Here is a 26,569-nt window from a genome sequence, read left to right on the forward strand (position 1 = left end):
AAAAGGGGGAAAGCAAATCTGAAAACAAAACAAATGAACCTATCTGAAGATTAACTTGGGGGTAAAACCATAGAGAGAAATAAACGATTGAGGCAATTTTATAACACAGATTTAACATACCCACTTACTGAGATATAGTCTACAGACAAAAAGGAATACAAAGAAGCTTGAAGTTTCATTTAGTATTCTCACTACCAAAAGTAATAGTTAAATTGTTATTTTGAAACTAATAGGAAAAATAAATAAGTAGTTATGGTAAGGAGATTAGAAACCAAACTTTTCATTATTAAAGAAAAGAGATACAAGGAGAAACTCCAAGTTACATAAAAGCCTTGGAAGGATAACTTTGAATGGTAAGCACCAGTAGCAATGCATTACTTATCTTTCTTTGGGCCACTGATGAAGTCTAAAACCTATGAAAAGGTCTGAACAGCAACACAGTATTCATCCCACTCAGATGCGTCTTCTAGCCACCATTCCCCACAAAAGTAGTCAGAGACCATGCAAAAATAGCTAGTTCTGGATCAGAGGAAGGAAATGTCGGGGACCCTGTGTAGAAAGCAAGGAAGCTACCTAAAACGGACAAGGTCGCTTCAAAAGCAAACAAAAGCCAACTTCAAAGGATCCTCACTGGCTATAGGTGGTACAATGTCAGTATCAAAACGAAAAAAGCAGGGGTGCCTGGGTGGCTCAGTGGGTTAAAGCCTCTGCCTTTGGCTCAGGTCACGATCCCAGGGTTCTGGGATCGAGCCCCACATCGGGCTCTCTGCTCGGCAGGAAGCCTGCTCCCCCCGCCCTGCCTGCCTCTCTGCCTACTTGTGATCTCTGTCAAATAAATAAAATCCTGAAAAAAAAAAGTACTGCACTGATTAAAACATATGGAGCTAACAAAAAATCCACAAGTTCTCGGGCACCTGGGTGGCACAGTTGGTTAAGCATCTGACTCTTGACTCAGGATCTCAGGATCATGACATGGAGCCCCATCTCGGGCTCTGCACTGGGCATCGAGTCTACTTAAGATTCTCGCTCTCCCTCTCCCTCTGCCTCCTCCCTCTCACTCTAAAAAAAAATTTTTTTTAATTTCGAGTTCACATCAAGACCAAAAAAAACAGAGAAAAGAAAACTAAAATAAATAATAATATGCCTAAGTTACTAAGCAGTAACTCCTTACTCTGAAAATTTATCATGTCTACCTTATAAAACTATATATCCAGGTAACCAAATAGTCCTCCCTGATAAGAAAAAGGTCTCTCCTTACAGGAGATTTTCAACTAATGAATATAAAAGGAATGAGAGAATTCAAAAATCCATTTACAACTTCTAATAAAATAACCGATTTTGGAAACAATAATGGTAAGATCATTAAGAAAAAGAGGGGCACCTGGGTGGCTCAGAGAGTTAAGCATCTACTTTTGGCTCAGGTCATGGGTCAACGGTCAAGGGTCCTGGGATCAAGCCCCATGTGGGGCTCCCTGCTTAGCAGGGAGTCTGTTTTTCCATCTCCCTCTGCCCCTACCCCAGCTCATGTGCACTCTCGAGCTCTCTCTCAAATAAATACAATCTTTAGAAAGAAAAGAAATATAGATAATTATGCAAACCGAAAGATTGGAAAGCCACAATTTTAGCTTTATCAGATATTATGAGCTCCCCCTATGCAATACAATACGGAGTATTCTTGTAAAAAAAAGTTGAACCTGAATCTAGCCAAGTTACAGATCAAACATTTTATATTCAGGAAGTATGGGGGATAGGGGAACAAATTAAATGACACCATGAAGAGCAGATTTACAGGACAACTGGCTCAGTTTCTTCAAAAACCAATGGCATGGGAAAACCAGGACAGAGAGGGGAGAGGAGAGACTATTCTAGGCAAAAAGATTTAAGAAACAATATCCAAACACAACATGTGGGCTTTGTTTCAGTCCCCATTTGAAAAAAAAAATGTAGAAAAAATATTTTTCAGGCAAATGAGGAAATTTTAATATGGACCTGCTATCAAGTGATATTAAGAAAGTAGTGCTAACTGCTTTAGGTATCCGGACGGACAGAATAATGTTCTCCAAAGATGTCCACGTCCTCATCCCAGGAACCTGTGAATACGTTACTTTACACGGTAAAAGGAAATTAGGTTGCGAAAGAATTCATGGAATTAAGGTTTCAAAGCTAGTCACCGACTTTAAAATAGGGAGGGTATCCCAGATTATATCCATGGGTCCACTGTCACCACAAGAGTCTTTACAACAAGAACAGCGAGACAGAAGGAAAAGGACACAATCAGCTGGAGCTGGTTTTGAAGACAGAGAAAGGACCAAGGACCACAGAAGTCTCTAGAAGCCAGAAAAGGCAAGGAGATGGATTCACCCCTGGAGCCTCCAGAACAGAACACAGGCCTGTCAACATCTTGATTTTAGTCCTGTAAGTCTTGTAACCTACAGAACTGCAAGATACTGAGTATGTGTTAAGCCACCAAGTTCATGGTCATTCATGACAGCAGCCATAAAAACTAAAAGAGGCATGCTAATAAAAATATAACCATCACACTTAACTTCCATTCTTATCGGCACGTCAGTAATTATTTCACATCAGAAAAAACAAACACGGTGTTAACAATATTATACACTCCGTAAGTTTCTACGATTGACATTAAGAAACTGGAGTTGATATTTTTAGCGTTTGAACTCAGCTCTTACAGTGAAAGGCCTCAGCCTAATGGCAGAGGCTGAGCATTACTTAAGATGATGGCTTTTATATTCCTGAGCGTTGTAGGCAAACCTAAGGTCCAGCTCCAAGGTGCTGTCTGGAGTTTGCCCAGTTCTGTGTTGCAGGGTTACAAACAGATACATCAAGTGCCAGATGCTTAACCCACGGCTGCTCTTGTTAATATGAAAATCCCATTTGCAAAGGACTTTTTCTACCCAATTGAATTGGCCCAGTGAAGTAATACTGTTGAAAAGAAAACCTGTCTGAGAGGCCCGGGAGAGCTGTACATTATTTGCATTGATTTGCATATTAATTCATAGCGGGTGAAACACCTCACTAGGGAGTGGATTTCTCCAGGCTATGAAATCCGAGGCGGCAAATATTTTGAACCAATCGATGTAATGGATTAGGACTAGCCTCCCTCTTTCTGTACCCACTTCTCCCCTTCAAAAGAAAATGAATAGTAAGCCTTCACCCCAAACCCAGATTTTACCTGGAAATGCTAATGGAGCAGGGGTGGGGGGAAGGGGGTGGATTAACATGGACGTACTTTGGTTGGGAATCTGAGGAAAGGAGTCCAGACACACATTTCAAGCCAACAGCCAGCCCAGATCCAAGTTTGCATCCCTCTTTGAGCACCAGATCCTGCAAAGGAAGCCCAGACCAAGGGCAGGAGCCACCTGACTTCTCCACACTATCTGTCTTCTCTGCTGTTCCCTCTCATTTCCCTTATCTGACTCCCCTCCACCCACTTCTGCATTCCTTTTCGCTCTATCCTTCTTGTCCCTCGTGCTTTCCCTTATGCCGTGCCCCCCTCTGTACAAAGAGGTAACAACAGCATCATCCACGTCAAGGATTAGCAAGGGAAGGCCTAGAACTCTACTTCTTTTTTCCTTAAAATATTTTATTGAAGGGTAGCATATGGAGCGCCTGGGTGGCTCAGTCAGTTGAGCATCCAACTCTTGATTTTGGTTCAGGTCATGATCTCAGGGTTAGAAGATCAAGGCTATCAGACTCTGCTCAGCACACAGAGTCTGCTTGGGATTCTCTCTGCCTCTCCTTCTGTGTCTTCCTCATGCTCTCTCTCTCTCTCTCTCTAAGATAAATGAGTAAAATCTTGCAAAAGAAAGAAAGGTTGCATATGTGACTAATTCAGGACACACATTTGGGTTCTTCTTGGCTCACATTTTATTTGACTTTAATATACATTGAAAGGATGCCTGGGTGGCTCAGTCAGTTAAGCATCTGCCTTCAGCTCAAGTCACGATCCCAGGGTCCTGAGATTGAGTCCCCCATCAGGCTCCTTGCTGACCAGGGAGCCTGCTTCTCCCTCTACCTGCCAATGCTCCCTGCCCAATATGTGCTATCTCTCTGACAATTAAATTAAATTAAATTAAAATCTTAAAAATATGCATATATATATTGAAAAATTTTTTCTGATTTAGCAATTACTTATGAATAAAACAAAAAGTTATGTATATAAAGGTAATATTTTCAGGTAAATAGCTAGTAAGAATCATGAATATTAAAATCTAAGTGGCTAGGAACAGACACATGAAAAAGTGCTCAATATCACTTAGGGAAATACAAATCAAAACCACAATAAGATACCACCTCACACCAGTCAGAATGGCTAAAATTAACAAGTCAGGAAACGACTTGTTAATTTTAGCGACTTGTTGGCGAGGATGTAGAGAAAGAGGAACCCTCCTACACTGTTGGTGGGGTTGCAAGCTGGTGCAGCCACTCTGGAAAACAGTATGGAGGTTCCACAAAAAGTTGAAAATAGAACTACCCTATGACCCAGCAATCACACTACTGGGTATTTACCCTAAAGATACAAATGTAGTGATCCAAAGGGGCACGTGCACCCGAATGTTTATAACAGCAATGTCCACAATAGCCAAACTATGGAAAGAGCCTAGATGTCCATCAACAGATGAATGGATAAAGAAGATGTGGTGTACATACACAATGGAATACTATGCAGCCATCAAAAGAAATGAAATCTTGCCATTTGCAACGACATGGATGGAACTAGAGGGTATTATGCTTAGTGAAATAAGTCAATCAGAGAAAGACAATTATCATATCATCTCCCTGATATGAGGAATTTGAGAAACAAGACAAGGGATCAGAGGGGAAGGGAAGGAAAAATGAAACAAGATGAAACCAGAGAGGGAGACAAACCATAGAGATTCTTTTTTTTTTTTTTTAAGATTTTATTTATTTATTTGACAGAGAGAGATCACAAGTAGGCAGAGAGGCAGCAGAGAGAGAGGAGGAAGCAGGCTCCCTGTGAAGCAGAGAGCCTGATGCGGGGCTTGATCTCAGGACCCTGGGACCATGACCTGAGCCGAAGGCAGAGGCTTTAACCCACTGAGCCACCCAGGTGCCCCCATAAGAGACTCTTAATCTCAGGAAAGAAACTGAGGGTTGCCGGAGGGGAGAGGGGTGGGAGGGATGGGGTGGCTGGGTGATGGACACTGGGGAGGGTACGTACTTTGGTGAGCACTATGAATTGTGTAAGACTGATGAATCACAGACCTGTATCCCTGAAACAAATAATACATTATATGTTAATTAAAAAATAATAATTAAAAAAATCTAAGTGGCTAGGAATACAAGGATTTGTAAAACAAATCATGGGTAACTGACATCCTAACCATGTTGCCTACCACTGCCCTTGACGTGCACTAAATAACCAAGAAACGTTAGCTGTTTGTCTGCATAGCAAACCATCCCATGACGGTTCAACCATCCCATTCGGCTTGCTCACAATCTGTGAGACAGGAATCCAGAAAGGGCTCAGCCAGTGGCTTCTCTGCTGCTCATGGCATCAGCTTGGGTCATTCACTCAGTCGCATTCAGCTAGTGGCTGAACTGGACTGGAATTTTCTAGAAAGCTTCATTCCTTTTTATGATACCTCCATGCTTTTTTTCCATGTGGCCTCTCTTTCACATGGCGAGCTTGGGCTTCCTTCCAGCAGGGTGTTCTCAAGGCTATCAAACTTCTTACAGCCTGATTCGAAAGGAAGCCTTCCAAAGAGGAAGTCAGCAGGTGCCAGTCTCTGAAGGCATAACCTCAGAGGTGAGACTGCATCACTTCCATCGTATTCCGTTGGTCAAAAGGAATCCCAAGGCTACAACAGATTCAAAGGGAGGGGGAGAGGCAAAGAACCAGCAGCCAGTTTTAATTCACTGCGTTGCTACCCAGCAATCTTGTCCACTTCTATGCCCTGACTTGTCCTGAGCCTGGAATCACAGACTTTTCCCAAACCCAGACCTGGGCACGTCCTCATCTCTCTATTCAAGCCTTCAAGGCTCTCACTGCCTATGGAAGGGAACTCAGATTCCCCAGCTTGGCATTCAGGACCCATCACACACTCCTGCACTCTGCAGCCCAACCTCCGATCATTATGTGCCTGCACGCAAACACACGGACTCCTCCTGCAGACGCTCTCACACAAGTGAGCATACACACACACACACACACACACGCACCTGTACACCATGACCACCCAGAAAGTCCACCAGAATGCCCTGCGCACCAAACAAAGCGCAGGTTTGTTTGGTTAGGTTTTTACCTAAGTTAGGTTTTTACCTAACCGCTGTCAGAGGGAGCAGCTCCACCCAGGTCAAGCCTAGGGGGCTCTCAGGAGGAGGAGGCCAGAGGCGGACACCTCCTGGGTTTTGGTGTCTGAGCTCAAGTGGTTTAACGCAGGTCTTCTAATACAGTCTAGGATTGGTGGCCACCACAAGGCAGAAGCCCTAGAAGGCAGGAGTCTTTGTTAGTAAACCATTGTTCGGTAAGCGGACTTTTTAGCCCAGGGGAGCAGCCCGTGCTTGTGAGAACAGGGCTATGTGCCCCAATGTGCAATCTCTTGTTTGAATAAATTGGTTTTCAGGAATTTCCAAAGTAAATGGTGAAATATTTCATGGTTTACAGCCTTATCTTCCTGGATAAGAACTTTCTGGAGTAAGTGGTAGTTATGTTGACACAGGTGGTTTCAGTCTTCCCTCCTACAAAGCCACCAACATCTCAGTCTTGGACACACACAGTCACCCTTACCCACCTCGGCCGGAATCTGAGCAACCTTGCTCTTCCCCAAATGCTACATTTTCACATCCTCGCCCTCCTTCCTAATAAAGTTTATTTTCTCCCATTATAAATGGAATGCATGCTTATTCCTGCAAAGTTTAAAAATAAAAAAGGTTAAAAGAAGTCAAAATGCCCACATGGGGACAGAGGAAGAAAGATGGGGTTGGATTATTTTCCTACAGCTGCCAATAACAAATTACCACAAACTCAGCAGCTTAAAACAGAAGAAATGTATTCTCTCCCAGTTCCAGAGGCTGGAAGTTTGCATGTGGTCAAGGTGTTGGCAGCGCTGGTTCCCTCGAGAGGCTGTGAGAGAGAATCTGTTCCCTGTTTTCTCCTCCTGATTCTGCTGACTCCCTACCACTTCTGACAGTCCTTGGTTTGGGGCTGCATACCTACTGTTTCTGCCTCAACATTCACACGGGCTTCTCCTCTCTGTACGTGTCTCTGTGTGTCCTTTCCTTGACTTACAAGGACATGAGCCACTGGATTTATGGCCCACCCCAAATCCAGGAACGATCTCATCTCAAGATCCTTAACTTAATCACATTCACAAAGATCCTATATCCAAACAAAGCTGCCGTTTCAATGTTCCAGGTGGGCATGAATTTTGGGAAGGCCACTAGAGGGGTATGAGAGACCTAAATCTTCATCTACCTCATCGGGAAGCCAACGGAGAATGCCTAAAATCAATAAATCATGGAACAGTAACCTGAGCATGTTATCTTGACCTAGAAGGAAAAAATTAAAGGCTTGAAGAGGGTTCCCCAGAAGAGCAGGACCAAGTTTAATAGGGCACAGCTCTTTTTTTTTTTTTTTTAACCTAGATCACTGGTTTAGTATGAAAGGACATCACTCAGGAACAACCAGATGGAGGAAATGCACAGGACAAGGCACGTGGGAATGGCGCAGAGCTTCCACACTGTCCGAGCCGGCCACTCTCCCCACATCTCCATGAGCTCACTCACCCAGAAGTCCTGCCTACTCTTCTTCACATGTATACTTGCCAGTACCTCTAGACTCTAAGTTATCAAACTGCATCACAGAAGAAAATCACCCATGTGGCTTTTCTTCCTTCTGTTTTTCTACGCTTATCTAGAAGGGCTTTTTTCATTTTGAATAAATGAAACTCCTTATTGCCCAGTGGCAATCAGAGTAGCACACTGGTGTATGTCATCTCTCCAAATTTTTTAAGTTGATCATCCTGTCTATGCAACAGCAAAACCCATTTAGTTCCACCTAACTTCATAATATAAACATATCCCCCATGTTATTCTTTTTTTAGGATTTACCCATTCATTTGTGAGACAGAGATAGCATGCATGAGCAGAAGGGGTCGGGGAGACAAGCAGACTCCACTTCTAGTGGGAATTCAACACAGGGCTTGACCCCATCACCCGGAGATCATGACCCTAGCAGAACCAAGAGTTGGATGCTTAACCAACTGAGCCACCCCGATGCCCCTGTGTTAATTTTAAATCATAATAAACATTATCATTACTAGCTACATAAAATCCCACCTAACAAAAGGTCCATCATTTACTCTACATTGGTTCCTGGGTTTTTTTGCATTATAAATAATACTGGAACAAATCTCTCCGAGCAGATCCTTGCTTGCTGTATTCAGATTACTTCCCTGAAACCAAACAAGTTCTAGAAGGTTACATTACAGGGGTGTAAATATTTTGAAGACTTTGGACATACCTGCCAAATTGCCCTCTGGAGGAGGGAGAGGTACCAATCTGTCCTCCGACCAGACCATGTAAAATGAATGCCCCGTCGATCTTGCTCTCAGTCTTCTCAGTGAAAGCCTGTTTCATAGGATGTTACAAAGACTTTCCCTGCTGCCCCCACATTTTACCCAGACAGATGGTCCCTGACTTAGGATGGCTTGACTTACAATTTTTCGACTTTATAATGTTGCAAAAGCAATTTGCATCCAGTAAAAACCATACTTTGGATGTTGAACTTTAATCTCTTCCTGGACTAGCGACACACAGCATGATAGTCTTTCGTGACGCTGACCATCAGCAGAGAGCCCCAGCTTCTGGTCAGCCACGAGATCACAAGGGTAAGCAACTGACATGCTTACCACTACTCTGTCCCTATACAACCATTCTGTTTTGCACTGTTAGTGCAGTATTCAATAAATTATATGAGATAGTCAATCATTTATTATGGAACACGTTTTGTGTTAGAGGATTCTGCCCAGCTGTAGGCTAATGTAAGGGTCCTGAGCACATTTAAGGTAGGCGAGGCTAAGCTGTGATGTGTGGTAGGTTAGATGTATTTAATGCATTTTTCAACTTATGATATTTTCCGTTTAGATGGGTATATGGTGACGTAACCCCATCATACACTGTCAAAGATCTGGAATCCCAGCCTTTCGGCCGGAACCGCCATCTTCCATAATTTGCCAAAATGACCAACACAAAGGGAAAGAGGAGAGGTACCCGTTACATGTTCTCTAGGCCTTTTAGAAAACACGGAGTTGTTCCTTTGGCCACATACATGCGAATCTACAAGAAAGGCGATATTGTGGACATCAAGGGAATGGGCACTGTTCAAAAGGGAATGCCCCACAAATGTTACCATGGCAAAACTGAAAGAGTCTACAATGTTACTCAGCATGCTGCTGGCATTGTTGTAAACAAACAAGTTAAGGGCAAGATTCTTGCCAGGAGAATTAATGTACGCATTGAGCATATTAAACATTCAAAGAGCCAAGATAGCTTCCTGAAGCGTGTAAAGGAAAATGATCAGAAAAAGAAGGAAGCTGGGGCGCCTGGGTGGCTCAGTGGGTCAAAGCCTCTGCCTTCGGCTCAGGTCATGATCTCAGCGTCCTGGGATCGAGCCCTGAATCGGACTCTCTGCTCAGCAGGGAGCCTGCTTCCTCCTCTCTGCCTGCCTCTCTGCCTACTTGTGTTCTCTGTCTGTCAAATAAATAAATAAATCTTTAAAAAAAAAAAAAGAAGGAAGCCAAAGAGAAAGGTACTTGGGTTCAGCTGAAGCGTCAGCCTGCTTCACCCAGAGAAGCACATTTCGTGAGAACCAATGGAAAGGAGCCCGAACTGCTGCAACCCATTCCCTATGAATTCATGGCATGATAAATATAAAGAACACAAAAGACCTCAAGACTGTAAAATTGTTTCTCTTAATTGAGTAGAAGTGTAGTGTCCTTTCCCCGAAAAAATATTTAAAGCAAACTTTGTGTCCTAATTAAAAAAAAAAAAAAAAAAAAAAAGATCTGGAATTCCAGAGCAAAGGATTCTGAGATTACCCAGACAGCTTACCAAAGAGAAGTAAATGATCACCTCCAACCAGCCAAAAGAAGCAGAAAGCTGAAGTGTGTGTGTGTGTGTGTGTGTGTGTGTGTGTGTGTGTGTATGGCTTTTTTTTTTATTTTACTTTACAGAGAGAGAGCTCGTGAGAGCACAAGCAGAGGGGGAGAGGCAGGCAGGAGAAGCAGGCTCCCTGCTGAGCAAGGAGCCCGACCTGGGACACCAATCCCAGGACCCTGGGATCATGACCTGAGTTGAAGGCAGACACTTAACCAACTGAGCCACCCAGGAGTTCCAGAAAACTGAAGTTTTTAACGGAGAGATCTATGAAGGGAGGTAAGTCATCAGCCTGGTGGGAAGTATTGTGACATTTCCCTTCTTCAAGCCAGAGAATCGTCATAGAGACAGAAGGCGACTTCAAGGGAGACTGTCCTCCTTCCTCCAGGTACAGCTGAGCTGAGAAAGCCACAGACCACCTAACGTACATGAACAGAAAGCTGAACAACTGCCAGATGCCTACCCAGCATGCACTTCTTCCTTAGTAACAGATGGCCATTTTTATTCAGTACACAATGCAACCAGAAAAAGATTACATTCCCTGGCCTCCTTTGCAGACTAGATATGCCCCAGCCAATGTGGCGGAAGTAGGATTTCTGGGCAAGCTCTTTATAAGGAAATAACAAAAAGGATCCCTATCTTCCTTCGTCCTTCATCCTTCCTCCTTCAGGATGCTTGGAATGCAGCCAGAAGTCTGGCGTTCTGGCAGCCATCTTAGACCATGAAGCAAAGGGCTTCAAAATGGCGGAATATCTACAGAAGAAGCCCAGATCCCTGACGAGCATGGGGCCACCATGTAAATCCTGGACTGTTTACCTCTGGATGTAATGTACATGAAAGAAACTGAACTCTTAGGTGTTTAGACCGCCTTACAGTGTTTGTCTCACTTTGTTATTTTGGAATCGTAGGGAAGTTGCAAACAATAGAGTGAGTTTCCATATTCTCCCACCCAGTTTCTCCTAACATTAACACCATATATTACTGGGCTTCATCTGTCAAGGTTAAGAAACCAACATCAATGCATTACTGCGAACTTGGATTTCACCAGCTTTTCCAGAATGTTCGTTCTCATTCCAGAATCCCATCAGGATGCCACAGTACTTAGTCACCATGCCTCCCTCCTCAGTCACCTCTGACCAGTAAGTTTCTCACTCTTCCCCTGGCTTTTCGTGACCTTGACCTTTTGAAGGATACTGATCAGTTGTTTTTAAGAATGTTCCTCCATTTGATTTTGCCTGATGTTTTCTCATGACAGACCGGGTTTAAGAATTTGGGGGAAGAATACCACAGAAGTAAAAGTTCCCTTCTCACTGCCTCGCATGGGGGGTGACGTGAGGGCAGCACAAATTATCACATGGTGACATGAACCCTGATCACTGGGCTAAAGTGGCTCCCACCAGGTTTCTTCACTGTAAAATTGTTCTTTTTCCCTACTCACAAGTTTGAAAGTGAGTCACCAAGTCCGGCCCACACTCAAGGGGAGAGAAGCTAAGCCCCACCTCCTGGCAAGACAGAATGTCTATAAATTGTTTGGAATTATCCTGGAAGGTTTATTCCTTCTTTCCCATTTACTTATTTACTCATTCATTCATTCATTCAATCATTGGTTTATAATCATTTATTTGGGTTACAATCTAATACTATGGTTATTTATTTTGTTGCTCAAATTGTCCCTGTTTTGGCCATTGGAGGCTCTTTCAGACTCTGGCTCCTAAGTCCTCTTCGGACACACACACCCCTCCACTGTTTGTTTTTAGCTGCATTTTGTTCTAATTTTTTGACAGAGCTCTGGGCTCATCCTGTACTTCCCTGTCGCAATCCTGGAACAAGCCATCTCTCAAGGCTTTGTTCCTTTAGTTGGAGAAGGGCATTTAGAAATGACGATGTGGGCTTCAAGTGTGCTCCGTGCTCCTAGAGCGTCATTCTTCCAGACCCTCTCAGCCGGCAGAGCTAGGAAATGTACATATGCAAACCATCCTGTGTATTAAACCAGCTTATAGGTTAGAGGGCATTGCTTCATCCTGCCAAACTCTGAGCATTCTTGGAAGAATGTAATGCATACCCCTTGGAGTCTGGGGTCTGTCTGCAAACACAGACACCGATGTCTCTCCTTCCTGTCTGGAGAACGCAGGAAATAAGAGGGCTGGTGGAGTTTGCCTGATGGAGCAGGGAGGTTGGGCCTTCGCACTCACTGTTTGTGGAGCGGCAAAGATGTGTCCAGTTTTCCCGCGGAGCAATGGGTGCTGAGGAAAGCAGCAGGCTTGAGCCATCCTACGTCTTCTGTGTCTAAGAAGGCAACCTGCTAGAGAAAAAGGACCCCAGAGGAGAGATTTTTGCGGCCTGTATACTGGGGTACGTTTGCTAGACAAAAATACGGGTTTCCCAGTTAAACCAGAATTTCAGGGGCACCTGGGTAAGTGTCTGTCTTCAGCTCAGGTCATGATCCCAGGGTCCTGGGATCAAATTCCATATTGGGTTCCCTGCTCAGGGAGGGATGGGGGAAGGGGGAGAGGGAGAGAGGGCAGGGGGCGAGGCCCTGCTTCTCCCTCTGCCCCTCCCCCTCCCCCTGCGTGTGCTCTGACAAATAAAATCTTCACACACACACAAAAATAATAAAATAAAAAATAAAAATTAACTAGACTTTCAGATAAATAACAAATTCATTTTTAGTATAAAAACATCCCAAATAGTTTATCTGCAATGCCAGTTTGACAGTCTGGTATTTTTATTTGCTAAATCTGGCATCCCCACACTGGGGACAGAAGTTGAAAATGGGGTTGCCGGGGCTTGGCTGGAGGAAGCATTGTCACATCAAAGAAGTACAAAGCCCTGAGCTCTGGAGTAATCTCTGCATCTGCTCCCAATAAGGCCTGTCACACAAAGGGCATCGCCAGCCAAGAAAAATCTATAAGCAGCACAAGGTCAATAAATTTAGTACACCTCGCTATCCTTCAGAAGGAACCTCCAATGTCACATGCCCTCTGCTTTCCTTAGCTCGGCCCCAGGCCAGATAAACAGCCCTTCCGCTGTGTTCTCCAAAGCACTGCATGTCGGCTTCCACGTGGGCCCAGCAATCTAAAGAGTCAGGCACTGTTTGTTCTGTTTGTTTTGAGAGGGAGAGAAGAGAAGGGGAGAGGGAGAGAGAATCTTAAGCAGGCTGCACACCCAGCGAGTGGGGCTCGATCCCACACCCCTGAGATCATGGCCTGAGCCGAAACCAAGCGTCCGACGCCTCGGGGCACCTGGGTGGCTCAGTGGCTTAAGCCTCGGCCTTCAGCTCAGGTCATGATCTCAGGGTCCTGGGATTGAGCCCCGCATCAGGCTCTCTGCTCAGCAGGGAGCCTGCTTCCCCCCTCTCTCTCTGCCTGCTTGTGATCTCTCTCTCTGTGTCAAATAAATAAATAAATAAATAAATAAATGAGTCGGACACCTCATGCACTGAGCCCCCGGGGTGCCCCAGGAGTCGGGTGTTGCCGATGGATGGCTGGGGCGGTTGCTCTGCAGTCCTCTGAGCTCTCCATGCACAGAGCTCTCGCTCTGTCCATCTCTGTAGGTTTGGCGTCCACTGCAGACACAAACAGAGTCTGCAGAGGCCCACAGACATGTTCTCTCAAGGAACAAGAGAATGAATAATGAGTGTTCCCATTTTAGAGACGGAGGAGCCAAGGCCTGAGAAATTCACTTCAATGCCACACGGTTTTTGATTGATTGACTGATTTTTAAGATTTTATTCATTTGATAGAGAGCAAGGGGAGGGGCAGAGGGAAAAGGAGCAGCAGACCCCGCTGAGCAAGGAGCCAGACGTGGGGCTCGATCCCAGGACCCCAGGATCATGACCTGAGTCGAAGTCAGACACTTAGCCAACTGAGTCACCAGGTGCCCTGTTTACAAGTCACCTTATATGTCATCTCTACGCCCCATGTAGGGCTTGAACTCATGACCCCAAGATCAAGAGTCCCATGCTCTTCCGACTGAGCCAACCAGGAGCCCCTTTTTTTTTTATTTTGTAATGGGCCTACCAAGAACAAGGATAATGAACGCTATTTCAGAAGCGGGAGTGGATGACACCACGCGGTCATGAGAAGACGTCTGCCCTGAAGGACACAGAACACGGCCCTCAGTGGAGCCAACGTGGCCTCGAGGGGAGCAGGTTTTCCTCCTCCACCGAGCTGCTGCCTTTTGTGGGGTAGAAAGAGCCCCTCCAAACCTGGAAGTCAACGGCTCCAGGTTCCGTTCTCTGACCCTGGGCAAATCCCTCGGCCTCCGCTTCCTCCTCTGTGACGTGCCAGGGATAATCTGCGCAAAGCACGCTCTCTAAGAGCTTGCTTCCCTACTCATTCCTCGGTCAGCATGTCAGGGCCCCTCCGTGAAGGCCTCTGGGGAGAGAAAACGGGGCAGAGTCCCTGCACCTAGGGAACCGGAAAGGCAGGGAATGGAAATTAACGGACCGTGCGTGGCTTGTACCATGATCATAAAAGCAATGGCCACCCTCCACTTTGCCCGCGCACGTGTAGCAGCCACGGTCCCAGTGACCACCGCCACCTTACAAGCAGGTGTCATTTTAATCCCCACTTAGGACCAATGACTTGGTTAAGGTCACTTCTCGAGGACGTGCCAGCACGGCCACCGAAACTCAGGCTCTCCTGCCTCAAAACCCAGTGCGCACAATCACTCGGCCACATGCCATTCCCGGTCGGAGTATGTGGGAAAGATCACACACAGTGCAAAGAACGGCACAGGGAGGGTTTCTCAAGGCCTTCCTAACTGTGACACAAAATCCAGGAACCATAGCAACGTTGTAAATAATAATGGGCATCAAACACAGAATTTCCTATGTTCTCTGTAACGCACTGTTACACACACTTTACGTATACCAAGCATTTAAGCCTCACGAAGTCTGTATGAGGTCGGCACTATTACCCTCACTCTGTAGATGAGGACAATGAAGCACAGAGGAGCAGATTTTCAAAGCCCCACAGCCCTGTTGGCAGAGCTGGAAAGCGAACTTGGACAGCCTGGCCCCGGAGTCTGTGTTTATAACCTCTTATGCTGTACTGTCAAAGTCAAAGGGAAATGACACACAGAAGAGAAAAAAAAAATTGAAATTCATAGTGCAAAGGGCTAATCTCCCAAATATCTTAAGGGCCCCCCCCCCAAGAAAAAGACCAACGACTCAACAGAAAAATAGGCAAAGCATGCAAATAGATAGTTCAATAAAATTAAGTACAAGCAAGAAAAATGCAGATGTTAGCCCTAATGAGATAAGATTTCTCACCTACCAGATTGGCAAAAACCCAGAAGTTTGATGAAACACTCTTTGTGAGGCTGGGGGTGGGGGGCGGCAGCCTCGTGCGCACTGCTGAGGGGTGCACAGACCAACACAAGGTCTACAGATGGCAAAGTAGGCAAAGTAAAGTGACAAATCCATACACTCAGCGGCTCAACGTCAAAAACTCTCTCATGCAGGCAAAATGGCGTTAATGCAAGGCCGGTCATTACAACCTTCCTTGTGACCACAAAGTCCTGGAAACTACCTGAATGCCCATCAACAGGGACGAGTTGCCTACGTTTGGCACATCCGTACAGTGGAACACTCTACATTGTTAAGAAGATTGTAGAAGCACTTTACGGATTGATAAGAGACAATTTCAAGACATACTAAGGGAAAAGAGCAAGGTACAGAACGGTGCGTGTGATACCTTATTCTTTTGTGTGTTTTATGTATTCTTTTGTATAAAAATAAAAGGAAGGAAATACATCTTGTACTGATCTGTAGAGACATAAAAAAAAAAAACTTTGGGGAAAAGCAGGGAGTGGGTAGACGGGAGGCAAGGATAGGACGGAGAACTTCCCCCGCACCATCCCTTTTGTAGTTTTTGAGGCTTGAACCTGTATCTGTTTAATTTAAGAAACAAAAAAAAAGAAAAAGCCTTTCAGAGGAGGGGTCATTTTAGAACTCTCTGCCTCCAAGAGGACAACTCAACGGTCCTCTAATGAGAAAGTCTTCATGCACCCGTTACTGATAAGGAAACAAAAAGGGTATCAGAGCTGCCCATGGCTGCAAGAAGGTTCTTTCATTCAGACCCACGCATACAGTGCCCATGGCCTCTCCCATTATGCTCCCGAGACTCATTCAAGCTGAGACTCAGGCGCCAGTGACATCTGCTCACAGAGGTAACCGTGGGCAACCAGGCTTCTCTCATGGTTGTCATAGCAACACTGGTGTTCCTACCATTAGGTTTTCATGGTGAAATGATTATCAGGCCTTGTGGTGGGCTCTTCCACGTCTGCAGTATGAATGAGCCTAAATTAGATGCAATTTCAAATGAACTGTGAAGAGAGGCTGTGAATGGAGGGAGATTTCCAGCTCCTTCCATCGGGACTGGCAAGCCTCATGAGTTGCACGCCCAGTGCAATTCAAGGATGGGATGTCACCGGCACAGCGGTCATCAAAAGCTGGGGGATGGCCAAAGACCTGCCATGTTTCCCTGCAAAATGGGCAGCCCCTTCGCTACTTCCTTTCCTCGTCCCCAACACGTAGCAGGAGCTAACCCAGCAGGCTCTTGGTTTCAACCCCGGATCCAGAACAAGAGCTCCTGATTTACCAGAACACCGTGAGCCCCAATCTCCTGAACAATGAGCCCCAGCTCCACACTGCGGCAATCTCAAATTCCTGCTCGCCAGAGCCCGCCGCTGGAAAGGGACGGAGCCAGGATTCCCAACCGCCTCTCAGAGTGTCTTCCATCCCTGCTCCTTCACTCACGATGAAATTTCTCTTTTGTGTTTGGAGAGTGGCACGGAGTTTCACCCACTCCATGAGCCTCAGTGAAAAGAACAAGTGTTCTGCGTCCATCGGCCAAAGGGCGGAAGGAAGGGGCTCCGTCCCGGCAGCCAACCACCCCCGCTTGTCGGTGACAAGCTCCCAGTGACTCATACACACCCTTCACCTCTGATTTCCAGGGGTTATAATTTGCCCAGCCACATGCAAATACATTTCTCTCTCACCCTGTGCTACATTATTCCGTTCCTATAGGGCATCGCAAAGTGGCAAGGTATTAGAAAAGACTCACAGAATTTGGGCTTGCATTAGGTACTTTCTGGGAGAATTCAAGGAAGTGGGGCTTTGCTTTGAATTGGATGTTGTCGGGAAGAAATAAATCTTAGCTACAAGGAGAAAATAATAGAGAAAGCTAAAGTTTTAACTGTAGAGAAGCAATCACTGTGGGGAGAACAGGATTATATTAGTTTCCTATGACTTCCAACAAATTACCACAGATTTAGCAATCATTTATTAAACACCATTGTTTCACAGTGTCTGTGAGTCAGGTTGTGGCATGACTTAACTAGGTCCTCTGCTCAGGGTCTCACAAAGCTGCAGGAAAGACAGAGAGGGCCTTAGGGAAGGAAGGAGGAAGGAAAGAGGTACACAGAAAGGTGAAAAGACTAAGACTGAGACCAACACGCAGGCCAGTACTAAGTATAACTTTATTATGGGCTCTTCTCCAGTCCAGCCTCCAGATGAGAATGCAGCCATTGGCACTCCCGAGTTCAAGGTCCAGCAAACATCAACAAGCAATGATAATGCAGTGCGGCAGGGCAGCCACCGAAGCAGTCACAAAGGAAGCCAGGAAGGCCTTAGAGGGACAGGATCACCTGCCATCACCTACCACATCAGGGAGGAAGGCACACCTCAGCTGGATTCTGGAGCAAGAGCTGGTCCCACAAAGCAGAACATGGGAGAACGTTCTAGCGTCTGAAGACAAAACAGCACCAAGACCAGAAATAAGAGAAGCTACAAAATGCTCAGAACACTTGCAAGCAGCTGGAGAAGTTACTGTAGAAGGTGCAAGGGTATGAAATGGGGTCAAGGGGGAAGAAATGGGGTCAGACAGGTAGGGATCAGATTCTGAAAACCTTCAGTTGCCTGAGAAGGACTTTTTTTTTTTTTTAGAACAATGAGGAGTCACTGCGAAGTAGGAAAGAGCTATAGAAATGTTATTCACTATTAGTAATATCCAGAATCATCACAGCAGCATTGATTATACAGCAGAATTTCCAAGCAGATGTTTTCAGAAACCAGAAATGTTACATTTATATATATTTATATATAAATATATATTAAAACATTTTATTTTATTAATAATTAATATTATTAATTAATATTATTATTAATAATAATAAATATTGCTAAATATTATTAACGTGAATATTTGAAGCAAAAATTATTTGTCACTGATAACAAGTGTCCTGGGCACATCTGTCCCGGTGTTAAGATGTCTGCAGGGTCTGAGGTCTGAGAGCAAGGGCTGGATCCTCTCACAGCTTTGAATGGGGTAGAATTTAGGTAAAACACGGGCAGGCATGCTTGCACAGCTCAGGTACTGGTGAGACCATAATACAGAGAATGGTGATTTCCTCAGGTCCTTTCGTTATCAACAAACATTCATTCTGTGGGAAGGCCACCCATCGCCCCTGATCTGGACACACCAGCCACTTTGGACCCAGACCTAAGCATTTACCTGATTCTTCTGACAGCAGTTCCCTTGCCGCTTTAGACTGCTTTTGAAGGAGCTCATCACTCAGAAGCCTACCTTGGAACAGCGGCTCAGGGGCAGTGCCTCAAGTCAAGCCTTGGTCCTTAAATTCATGCGGACAGAGCTTCTGAGTCAGATCGGCTTCCCGGTACCGCATACAGACGATCCCTAAACTGTTGATAAGATTTGGTTATTAAAAATCCCCAGGGGGGCGGGGAGTCAAAGAATCAGGTCCATCGTTAATCTCGACAGAGAGTCGAGAGAATTAACCAACCAAGTTTAATTTCATTTAAGTCTTTCTTACTGGCTTAATTTAATAATTATTTGTAAGCACAAAGCATCCCTCCTTATGTAAGATCTGCAGGAAATTAATCACTTCTCCCTCCGGACAGGTTATTTGCATTCTTTTCAACATTTTTTAATAGGAAATACATAAGGCCTGGTACAAAATACGAAAGAGAGGAAAGAGCAGACAGAAGAAAGTACATCATCCAGGTCCCTCCCCCAGAGGTAGCCTCTGGCAATTCCGGAAAGCACGGACACACGCCCTGTTTGGGATTTTTTTTTTAATATTATACCAAAAGTAAAAACAATCTACACAGTTTTCAGTAATATAATATTCTAGTTGGTGACTGTTCTATACCAATATGGGAGAAGCCCCATTCTTGGTTACTCCACTGTAAGGTTATGCCTACTCTCTACCATTGATTCCCTTACACACAGACATTTAAATGGCTTCAAACCTTTTGCTACTTCTAATAATGCTGCAAATTAGATCCTCATACAAAACTATTCTCCATATGAAAGAATAAAGAAAAGGCAGTAAATACCTAAAATGGAATATTAGTCAACCTTAAAAAAGGGACATTCAGGGGGCACCCGTGGCTCAGTCAGTTAATCTGGCTCCGGCACTGGCTCCCTGCTCAGCGGGGACCCTGTTTCTCCCTCTCCCTCTGCCTCTCTCTCTCTCTCCCTCTCTCACATGAATAAATAAAACCTTTAAAAAAAAAAAAAAAAAGGACATTTGGACCCAGGCAATAACATGAATGAACCCTGAGGACATTACACTACTGAAATAAGCCAGTCACAAAAGGGTAAATACTGTACGATCCCACTGTACCTCATAAATTGTATGTTACATGTATTTTACTACGATTTTTAAAAATTCATTTTCTATATTCTTAGGTATTCATTTACTCATTCATCCATTTATCCCATCGTTCCATAAACCTATGTGTGCCAGAATCAGAGAGTTACGCACAGATTTATCCTCAGGTTCAGGAAGACAAGAAGGAATTAAGGAAGCAAAGAAATATCACAAGGACATTCCAAGCAGAAAGCTCAGGATGTGAAAAATTCAAGTGCCACACTAGAGAAAAAAGGATGGAGAGATAAGGAGGGGCCCCATGTAAAGACCTCCAGCATCTTACTAAAGGGGAGATTTTATTCCAGAAGAATAAACAGTCATGCTGAAAGGTTTACGCAGCACATCAGCCACCTGACCTGTGTGGTCAGAGAGCTCGGGCTTCCCTGTGCGGGCTGGACAGAGACCGAAGCTAAAAAGAACTCCTTCCATGCTGCTTTCCTCCAAAGGCAGAAAAGTAACAGTGAAGCTTGGTGAATCTTGACCTGCCCAGAAAAGACGGAAAGGAAACAGACTGTAGAAAATTAGGGTGCATAATTCACTGCTCTGGTAGTTTTCAAAGCATGGCCTCTAGACCAGCCACATCGGCATCACCTGGGAGCTGGTTAGAAATGCAAATTCTCAGACTCTCTCCCAGCCCCACTAAGTCAGAAACTCTGGGGGCGGGACCCCAGCAATCTATGCTTTAACAACCACAGGTGATTCTGATGCAAGCAAGTTTAAAACCATTCTCTACAGCAGAAATTACCACAGGTGCCTTTTATTTTCTCTTTTTTATGTTTTTAAGTAGGCTCCACGCCCAGCATGGAGCCCAACGTCAATCTTGAACTCACCACCCTGAGATCAAGACCTGAGCTGAGATCAAGAGTCAGATGTCTAGGGATGCCCGGGTGGCTCACTGGGTTGAGCCTCTGCCTTCGGCTCAGGTCATGATCTCAGGCTCCTGGGATCGAGCCCCGCCTCGGGCTCCCTGCTCAACGAGGATCCTGCTTCCTCCTGCCTCTCTGCCTACTTGTGATCTGTCTGTCAAATAAATAAAATCTTAAAAAAAAAAAAAAAGTCAGATGCCTAACCAACTGAGCCCCCCAGGTGCTCCAGTGTCTTTTAAATAGTATGTTTCCTTCTTTTTTTTTTTAAAGATTTTATTTATTCATTTGAGTGAAAGATCCAAAACTTTGTAGAGACTTAAAGACCAGAACTTTCTAAGCCACAAAGTCAAAAAGCCTAAGAAATACATGCCAAGAAAAGCCATCTGTGAACCATTCAGAAATACCGCATGTCCAAATGTCCTGGGGTCTTCGAAATGAGAGCACTCACAGGTCCTTGATTATAGCGAAACCAGTAAGCATTCCTCCCAGACTCCAGACATTTTACTCAAATCTGAGGCGGCCCATAGTTACAAAATACGTTTCCTGCCATTAAAGAGAGTTTTGTTTGGGCCTCTGCAACCACTACGACAATTCCAGTTTTCTTGTGGATACAATTCGTATAATAAGCAGCAGCAGCACAGAAGCAGTGGGGTGCAGTCAAAAAATACAGGCTCTGTTGAACGAAGGGTCTTCTCTCCAGCCCCTGGCCTAGGAAGGACAGCCTTGCTGAGGTATCAAGCAGGCAGTGCTGTGATGCCTACTACAATACCCGAAACAAGGCAAAGCATGCAACAAGTATCTATTATTCATGTACTGATTTCCCTCTGCGCCAGGATGGAGCACAGCGACAGATCTCACTGTGAAGGGAAATCAGGACACTGAGCTCAACGGTGTAAGAACATCGGTCGCCACTAGATGGCGATCGCGGAGCTAAGTAATTAGTTATTAACCGCGGTTCTCCACGGAGCACCATTTGTCGCTCAGCATTCAGTTACCCTCCATTCAGAAAATGATTTTTCAATGCCTGCTGTGTCCCTAGCACCACAGTTAGGGTACGAGGATCAGCAAAAGAAGACAGAGTTCCTGTCCACAAACCTTACGGTTCTAGGTGAGAACATGGGCAAAGAATCGCAGCAGTAAAACATCTCAAGTGCCCTGATTCTACACAGGGGGAGAGTCGGGCTGCGAGGGAGGAAAACGTCCCCAAGAAAGAGATGAGACCGAGAAGGGGGAAGCTGAGGTCGGAAGAACGGGAGCTGGTGGGGGAGGGGAGGGGAGGGAGCACTCAGGCGGAGGGAAGAGCCTGTCAGTGGCTCCCAGGTGTGCAGGAAGACAGCATATCCACGTGGCTGGAGTCCACGGTGTGGGACAGCAGCGGGGGAGCTGCCCATCCCGGGGGATCAGCAGGAGCCAGCCATGCAGGGCCTCATAGACCCTGCTCCTTCGGGGGATTTGGGTCTAGACCCAAAGAGAAATAAGAGGCCACTGATGGGTTCTACACTCTAGAAGGGGAGAGCGCTGGTTGGCGACGTTGGGTTTGGCTTTGACACGTCAGATCCGCATTCTATCAGGGTTGCTTGGGTCTGCTCCGGGGATTCGACTGAAGGGTTGGATCAGGGACGGGGCCATGGAGATGAAGGGGCAGGATGACAAGATGAGCCCAGGAGGGAGGCGGAGGCGGAGGCGGGGGGAGTAGGGGACACATGACAATCAATGGTGAGGGACTGGAACAGGAAGGGGAGAGGCAGAGATGGCTCCCAAGCGTCCAGCTCAGACAGGACAGCAGAAAAAAAAGGGAACTGAGGTGGGGGGCGGTTCTCAAGTAGTGGTTGGGTGGAGGGGAGTCATGAGTTCAGTGTTACACATGCTGACATTGAGGGGTTTGGGAGATGTCCAGGCAGAACCATCCAGAAGGGAAAGTCTAGAGTTCAAAGACAACCACGTTGAGTCAGCTGGACAGGGATGAGATCACTGGGCAGTGAAGCCTGGAGAAAACAGGAAGGCCACCTGGATGGAGACCAGCCACTGTTCAAGGACAGACAGAGCTGCTGAAGGCAGTCTTAGAAATCTACAGACAGAAGTCAGGATAGAGATAAGGTTTCCAAAGAAATAAAGAAAAAAAAAAAAAAAACCCTGAGAGATAATAGGATTGTAAGAAGAATGAGATTCCACGGCATTCCCAGCAAATTGCTCCTCCTCCCAAATTCATTCTTAGAGAAAGGTTGTGGCCTTTAATCACCCCTAATTGCTTAGAGAGTCTGTTCAAATAGCCCTCTCCAGGAACCTGAGTAAACAGCTTTCAGCTCGCTGTATGTGGGAGGGGCCCGCTTGGCAGGGTGGAAAGTCAAGGGCTCTGAAGGAGGGCTCTTAGTATTTGGAACACAGGGGCGCCTGGGTGGCACAGTGGGTTAAAGCCTCTGCCTTCAGCTCGGGTCATGGTCTCAGGGTCCTGGGATCAGCCCGCATCGGGCTCTCTGCTCAGCGGGGAGCCTGCTTCCTCCTCTCTCTCTGCCTGCCTCTCTGCCTACTTGTGATCTCTGTCTGTCAAATAAATAAATAAAATTTTTAAAAAATATATTTGGAACACAGTTCCCCTGTCCATTCCCACTTCAAACAGTTAAACCGCCGTCAGCTCGACTTTTTTCCCCAGGATAGATAACAGACACCCAGAGACTTGAGTTCAAATCCCAGCCCCCTCCTTTAGAAACTGAGCGCCTAGGGCAGTGAGTTACTTCTCTAAACTCTAGTTTCCCCCAGTTTTAAAAGAGGAATGCTCTGCAACTCTCATATAAATAAAAAGAAAGGGAGAGGATAAAGCAAACGTGCCAAAATGGTCATTGGTGGATCCAAGGTGACGCTACAATGGTCATCCTTCTGCAGTACGTATCAGATCAACACGTTACCTAACTCAAACTTACACGATGTTATACATGCATTCTACCTCAATAAAGGTGGGAAAATGGGTTAACCTGGGTGATACAGATGTTTTCAAGACTATTCTTATAGTTTTTCAATAGGCTTGAAATTTTCTTAAAAAAAAAAAAAAGGAGGGGGCGTAGAATAATAAAAATATCTGGTGGGGCACCATGAGTGTAGATTAAACCCTACTGGCTATTAGGTGAGAACTGTGGGGTGAGAGGCGCAGAGGTGTTCATTATATTATTTTCCACTTCTTTTTTTTTTAAGATTTTATTTATTTATTTGACAGAGATCACAAGTAGGCAGAGAGGCAGGCAGGGAGAGAGGAGGAAGCAGGCTCCCCGCTGAGCAGAGAGCCCGATGCGGGCTGATCCCAGGACCCTGAGACCATGACCCGAGCCGAAGGCAGAGGCTTTAACCCACTGAGTCACCCAGGCACCCCTCCACTTCTTTTTTCAAGAAGGCTCCACGCCCAACATGGGGGTCGAACTCACAACTCTGAGGCCGAGTCACAGACTCCACCGACTGAGCCAGCCAGGGACACCCATTTTCTACTTCTGTAGATTTTTTTTTTCATAACAATAAGCTTCTTTAAAAAAACACAGTTGCTGTGTGGGGTAAGAGGCACCCCAAGTGCCAGTACCTGGCTCTGCCCTTCATCCTTAATCTCTTCCCACTTACTTTCATTTGCTCTCCTGCCCCAGGCGAAGGTTGCCCTACAATGCCACTTTGTTCTCAGATTTGCTCGAAAATACAAGGTTCGGGTTGGGGGGTAGTTTTTTCCTCTTATCCTAGAACAGCTGACGACTTACAACACTGCTGGTAACTCACTGGACGCTTTGCACAATTCCTCGGATCTAGGAGCGCCGCAGCTTGAAAGGCCTTCCCTTCTGGCAAGCAGACCAGCCCTGAGGTGTAGAAAGCCACAGGAATGCTGGGCAGAGAGGTGTAGGGAGCGGAGGTCCCCCCTAATTGCCCATTCGCCCTGCACTGCTCTGGCCAAGCTCGGAGCTTCCTGGGCTCCTTTTTCCACGACTGCTGAGGCAAGGTTGAGAAGCGTCCCTGCCCTGTTTGGGGGCAGAAGCACCCACTTCGCTGCCTAATGTGCTGCCTCACTCCTCCATCACTCCCACGTTCCAGGCGCCCTAAGCAACAGGTAGGTGGTTCCCAGCTGGACTTGGCTCTCGGCCACAGACGCGCTTTTGCCCTTGCCCTTGGAGTGAGCTCGCGCCAGCAATGCCCTCCCGGCCCAGCATTGTTCCCAGCGCTTTTGCCCTTGCCCTTGGAGTGAGCTCGCGCCAGCAATGCCCTCCCGGCCCAGCATTGTTCCCAGCAGCCCTGCCTCTACTTACCAGCTGGGTGACACTGAACTAGTTGCTTAACCTGCTAAGACACTGTTTTTCCCTTATTATTCCCTTCCTCCTTGAATTGCTTTTGCAGATCAGGAGAGATGGCACATGGATGTGGCACTTAGCATGAACGACAGCTCAACAAATATTATTACTGAACACTTCACAGACTCTAACGGAAATGATCTTATTTTTTGCCAGACTGTAGGCTCCTTGAGAACAGGGAATGTAGTTACCTTCTTTGCATCTCTAGTGTCTATCATAGAACACAGCAGACGGATGGGACTTGTAAATACCCGTAATTCAGAATCGCATGAGGGTTTGCTCTCACTTGTTGCAAAATACAGACCCACTAGGAATCAGGTCCTAGTTAGTGCCTGGTAGCAAATGAGTGAGGATACCACCCTCTGGGGCGCCTGGGTGGCTCAGTTAGTTAAGAGCCTGCCTTCTGCTCAAGTCATTATCTTGGGGTCCTGGGATCGAGTCCCCGGGGCCAGCTCCCTGCTCAGCAGGGAGTCTGCTCCTCTCTCTCCTTTTGCCCCTCCCCCCGGCTCATGCTCACTCGAGCACTCGCGCTCTCTCTCTCTACCCCCACCTCAAATAAAATCTTTAAAAAAGATATTACCCTCCATGATCCCTTTACCCTTCCTCTCTAATATGGACAGCTGGGTCTGCTAAATCATATGTGAAGTGCCACTAAAAACGAGTTTGGTCCTACCCTGTATTCGTTCCCCAGGGCTGCAGTGACAAATTCCCACAAACTAGATGACCTAAGACAACAGAAATTTGTTTGTTCCCTCGGAGTTCTGGAGGACAGCAGGGCGAAAATAAGGTGTTGGCAGGACTGTGCTCTTCCTGCAGGCTCTAAAGGAAAATCTGTTCCGGGCCTTTCTCCTTGCTTCTGGTGCTGCCCGCACATCTCCTCCGCACTCCTTTATGTGTAAACACGTCACTATCTTCCGTGTCTCTGCAGTCACATACTCTTCTACCTTCTGCTGACGAGGATAGATACAAAGACAAGGAGGCTCCACCTTGACAATCCAAAGTCTCCCCATCCCAAGATCCTTAACTTAGTCACATCTGCAAATGCTTAGGGTTTTGTTTTCCAGATGAGGTCACATTCCAGAGATTAGAATGAGAGATGGGGGGGGCGGCATTATTTAGGACACCACACCCCGAGCCCTGGTAGCTTAAACTGAGGTACATTTGTAAGCTTCCCATGGGACTCTCGCAGCTGTAAAAACTACTGAGCCCGGGCACTTACCACAGGTCTGTTGAATGAATGAACTCCACTATGGAAAATCACCCTCTCCTCCACTGCCTGACTTTGGGGATAGCCCTCAAGGGAGAGAGATCTTTCTATCAAGTTCTATGCCTTTAAAAAGTCTTAAAAAAAAAAAAAGTTTTTGGACTTCCTGACTCCCAAAATACAGTGGGCCACAAACACATCCGATCAGAGATGAGCACAACCCTCTACCCCTTCGGTTCCCTTTGTGATGCAAGTTTCTCCACGGGGGGGGGGGGGTGCAGAGGGCTCCCTGGGCAGCTCTGCCTCCCCCTTGCCCCAGAACGCTTGTGCAATACTGAGCAGACTCACCCAGGAAAAACTCGTGA

At 46.0% G+C, this 26,569-nt stretch overlaps 1 protein-coding gene across 1 annotated transcript; it reads left to right on the forward strand.

Moving 5' to 3' along the window:
- Nucleotides 1–9,223: 9,223 nt before the first annotated feature.
- LOC308345875 (large ribosomal subunit protein eL21-like) lies at nucleotides 9,224–9,975 on the forward strand (the record flags this gene model as incomplete). The annotated part of the gene is made up of 2 exons (XM_080808432.1): nucleotides 9,224–9,599; nucleotides 9,782–9,975. The coding sequence occupies 2 exons, from the start codon at nucleotides 9,224–9,226 to the stop codon at nucleotides 9,907–9,909; spliced, it is 504 nt and encodes a 167-aa protein (XP_080664558.1). The 3' UTR covers nucleotides 9,910–9,975.
- Between the last annotated feature and the right edge of the window lie 16,594 nt (nucleotides 9,976–26,569).

Source organism: Martes martes (genome assembly GCF_963455335.1).
Source record: "Martes martes genome assembly, chromosome: 7".
Taxonomy (NCBI): domain Eukaryota; kingdom Metazoa; phylum Chordata; class Mammalia; order Carnivora; family Mustelidae; genus Martes; species Martes martes.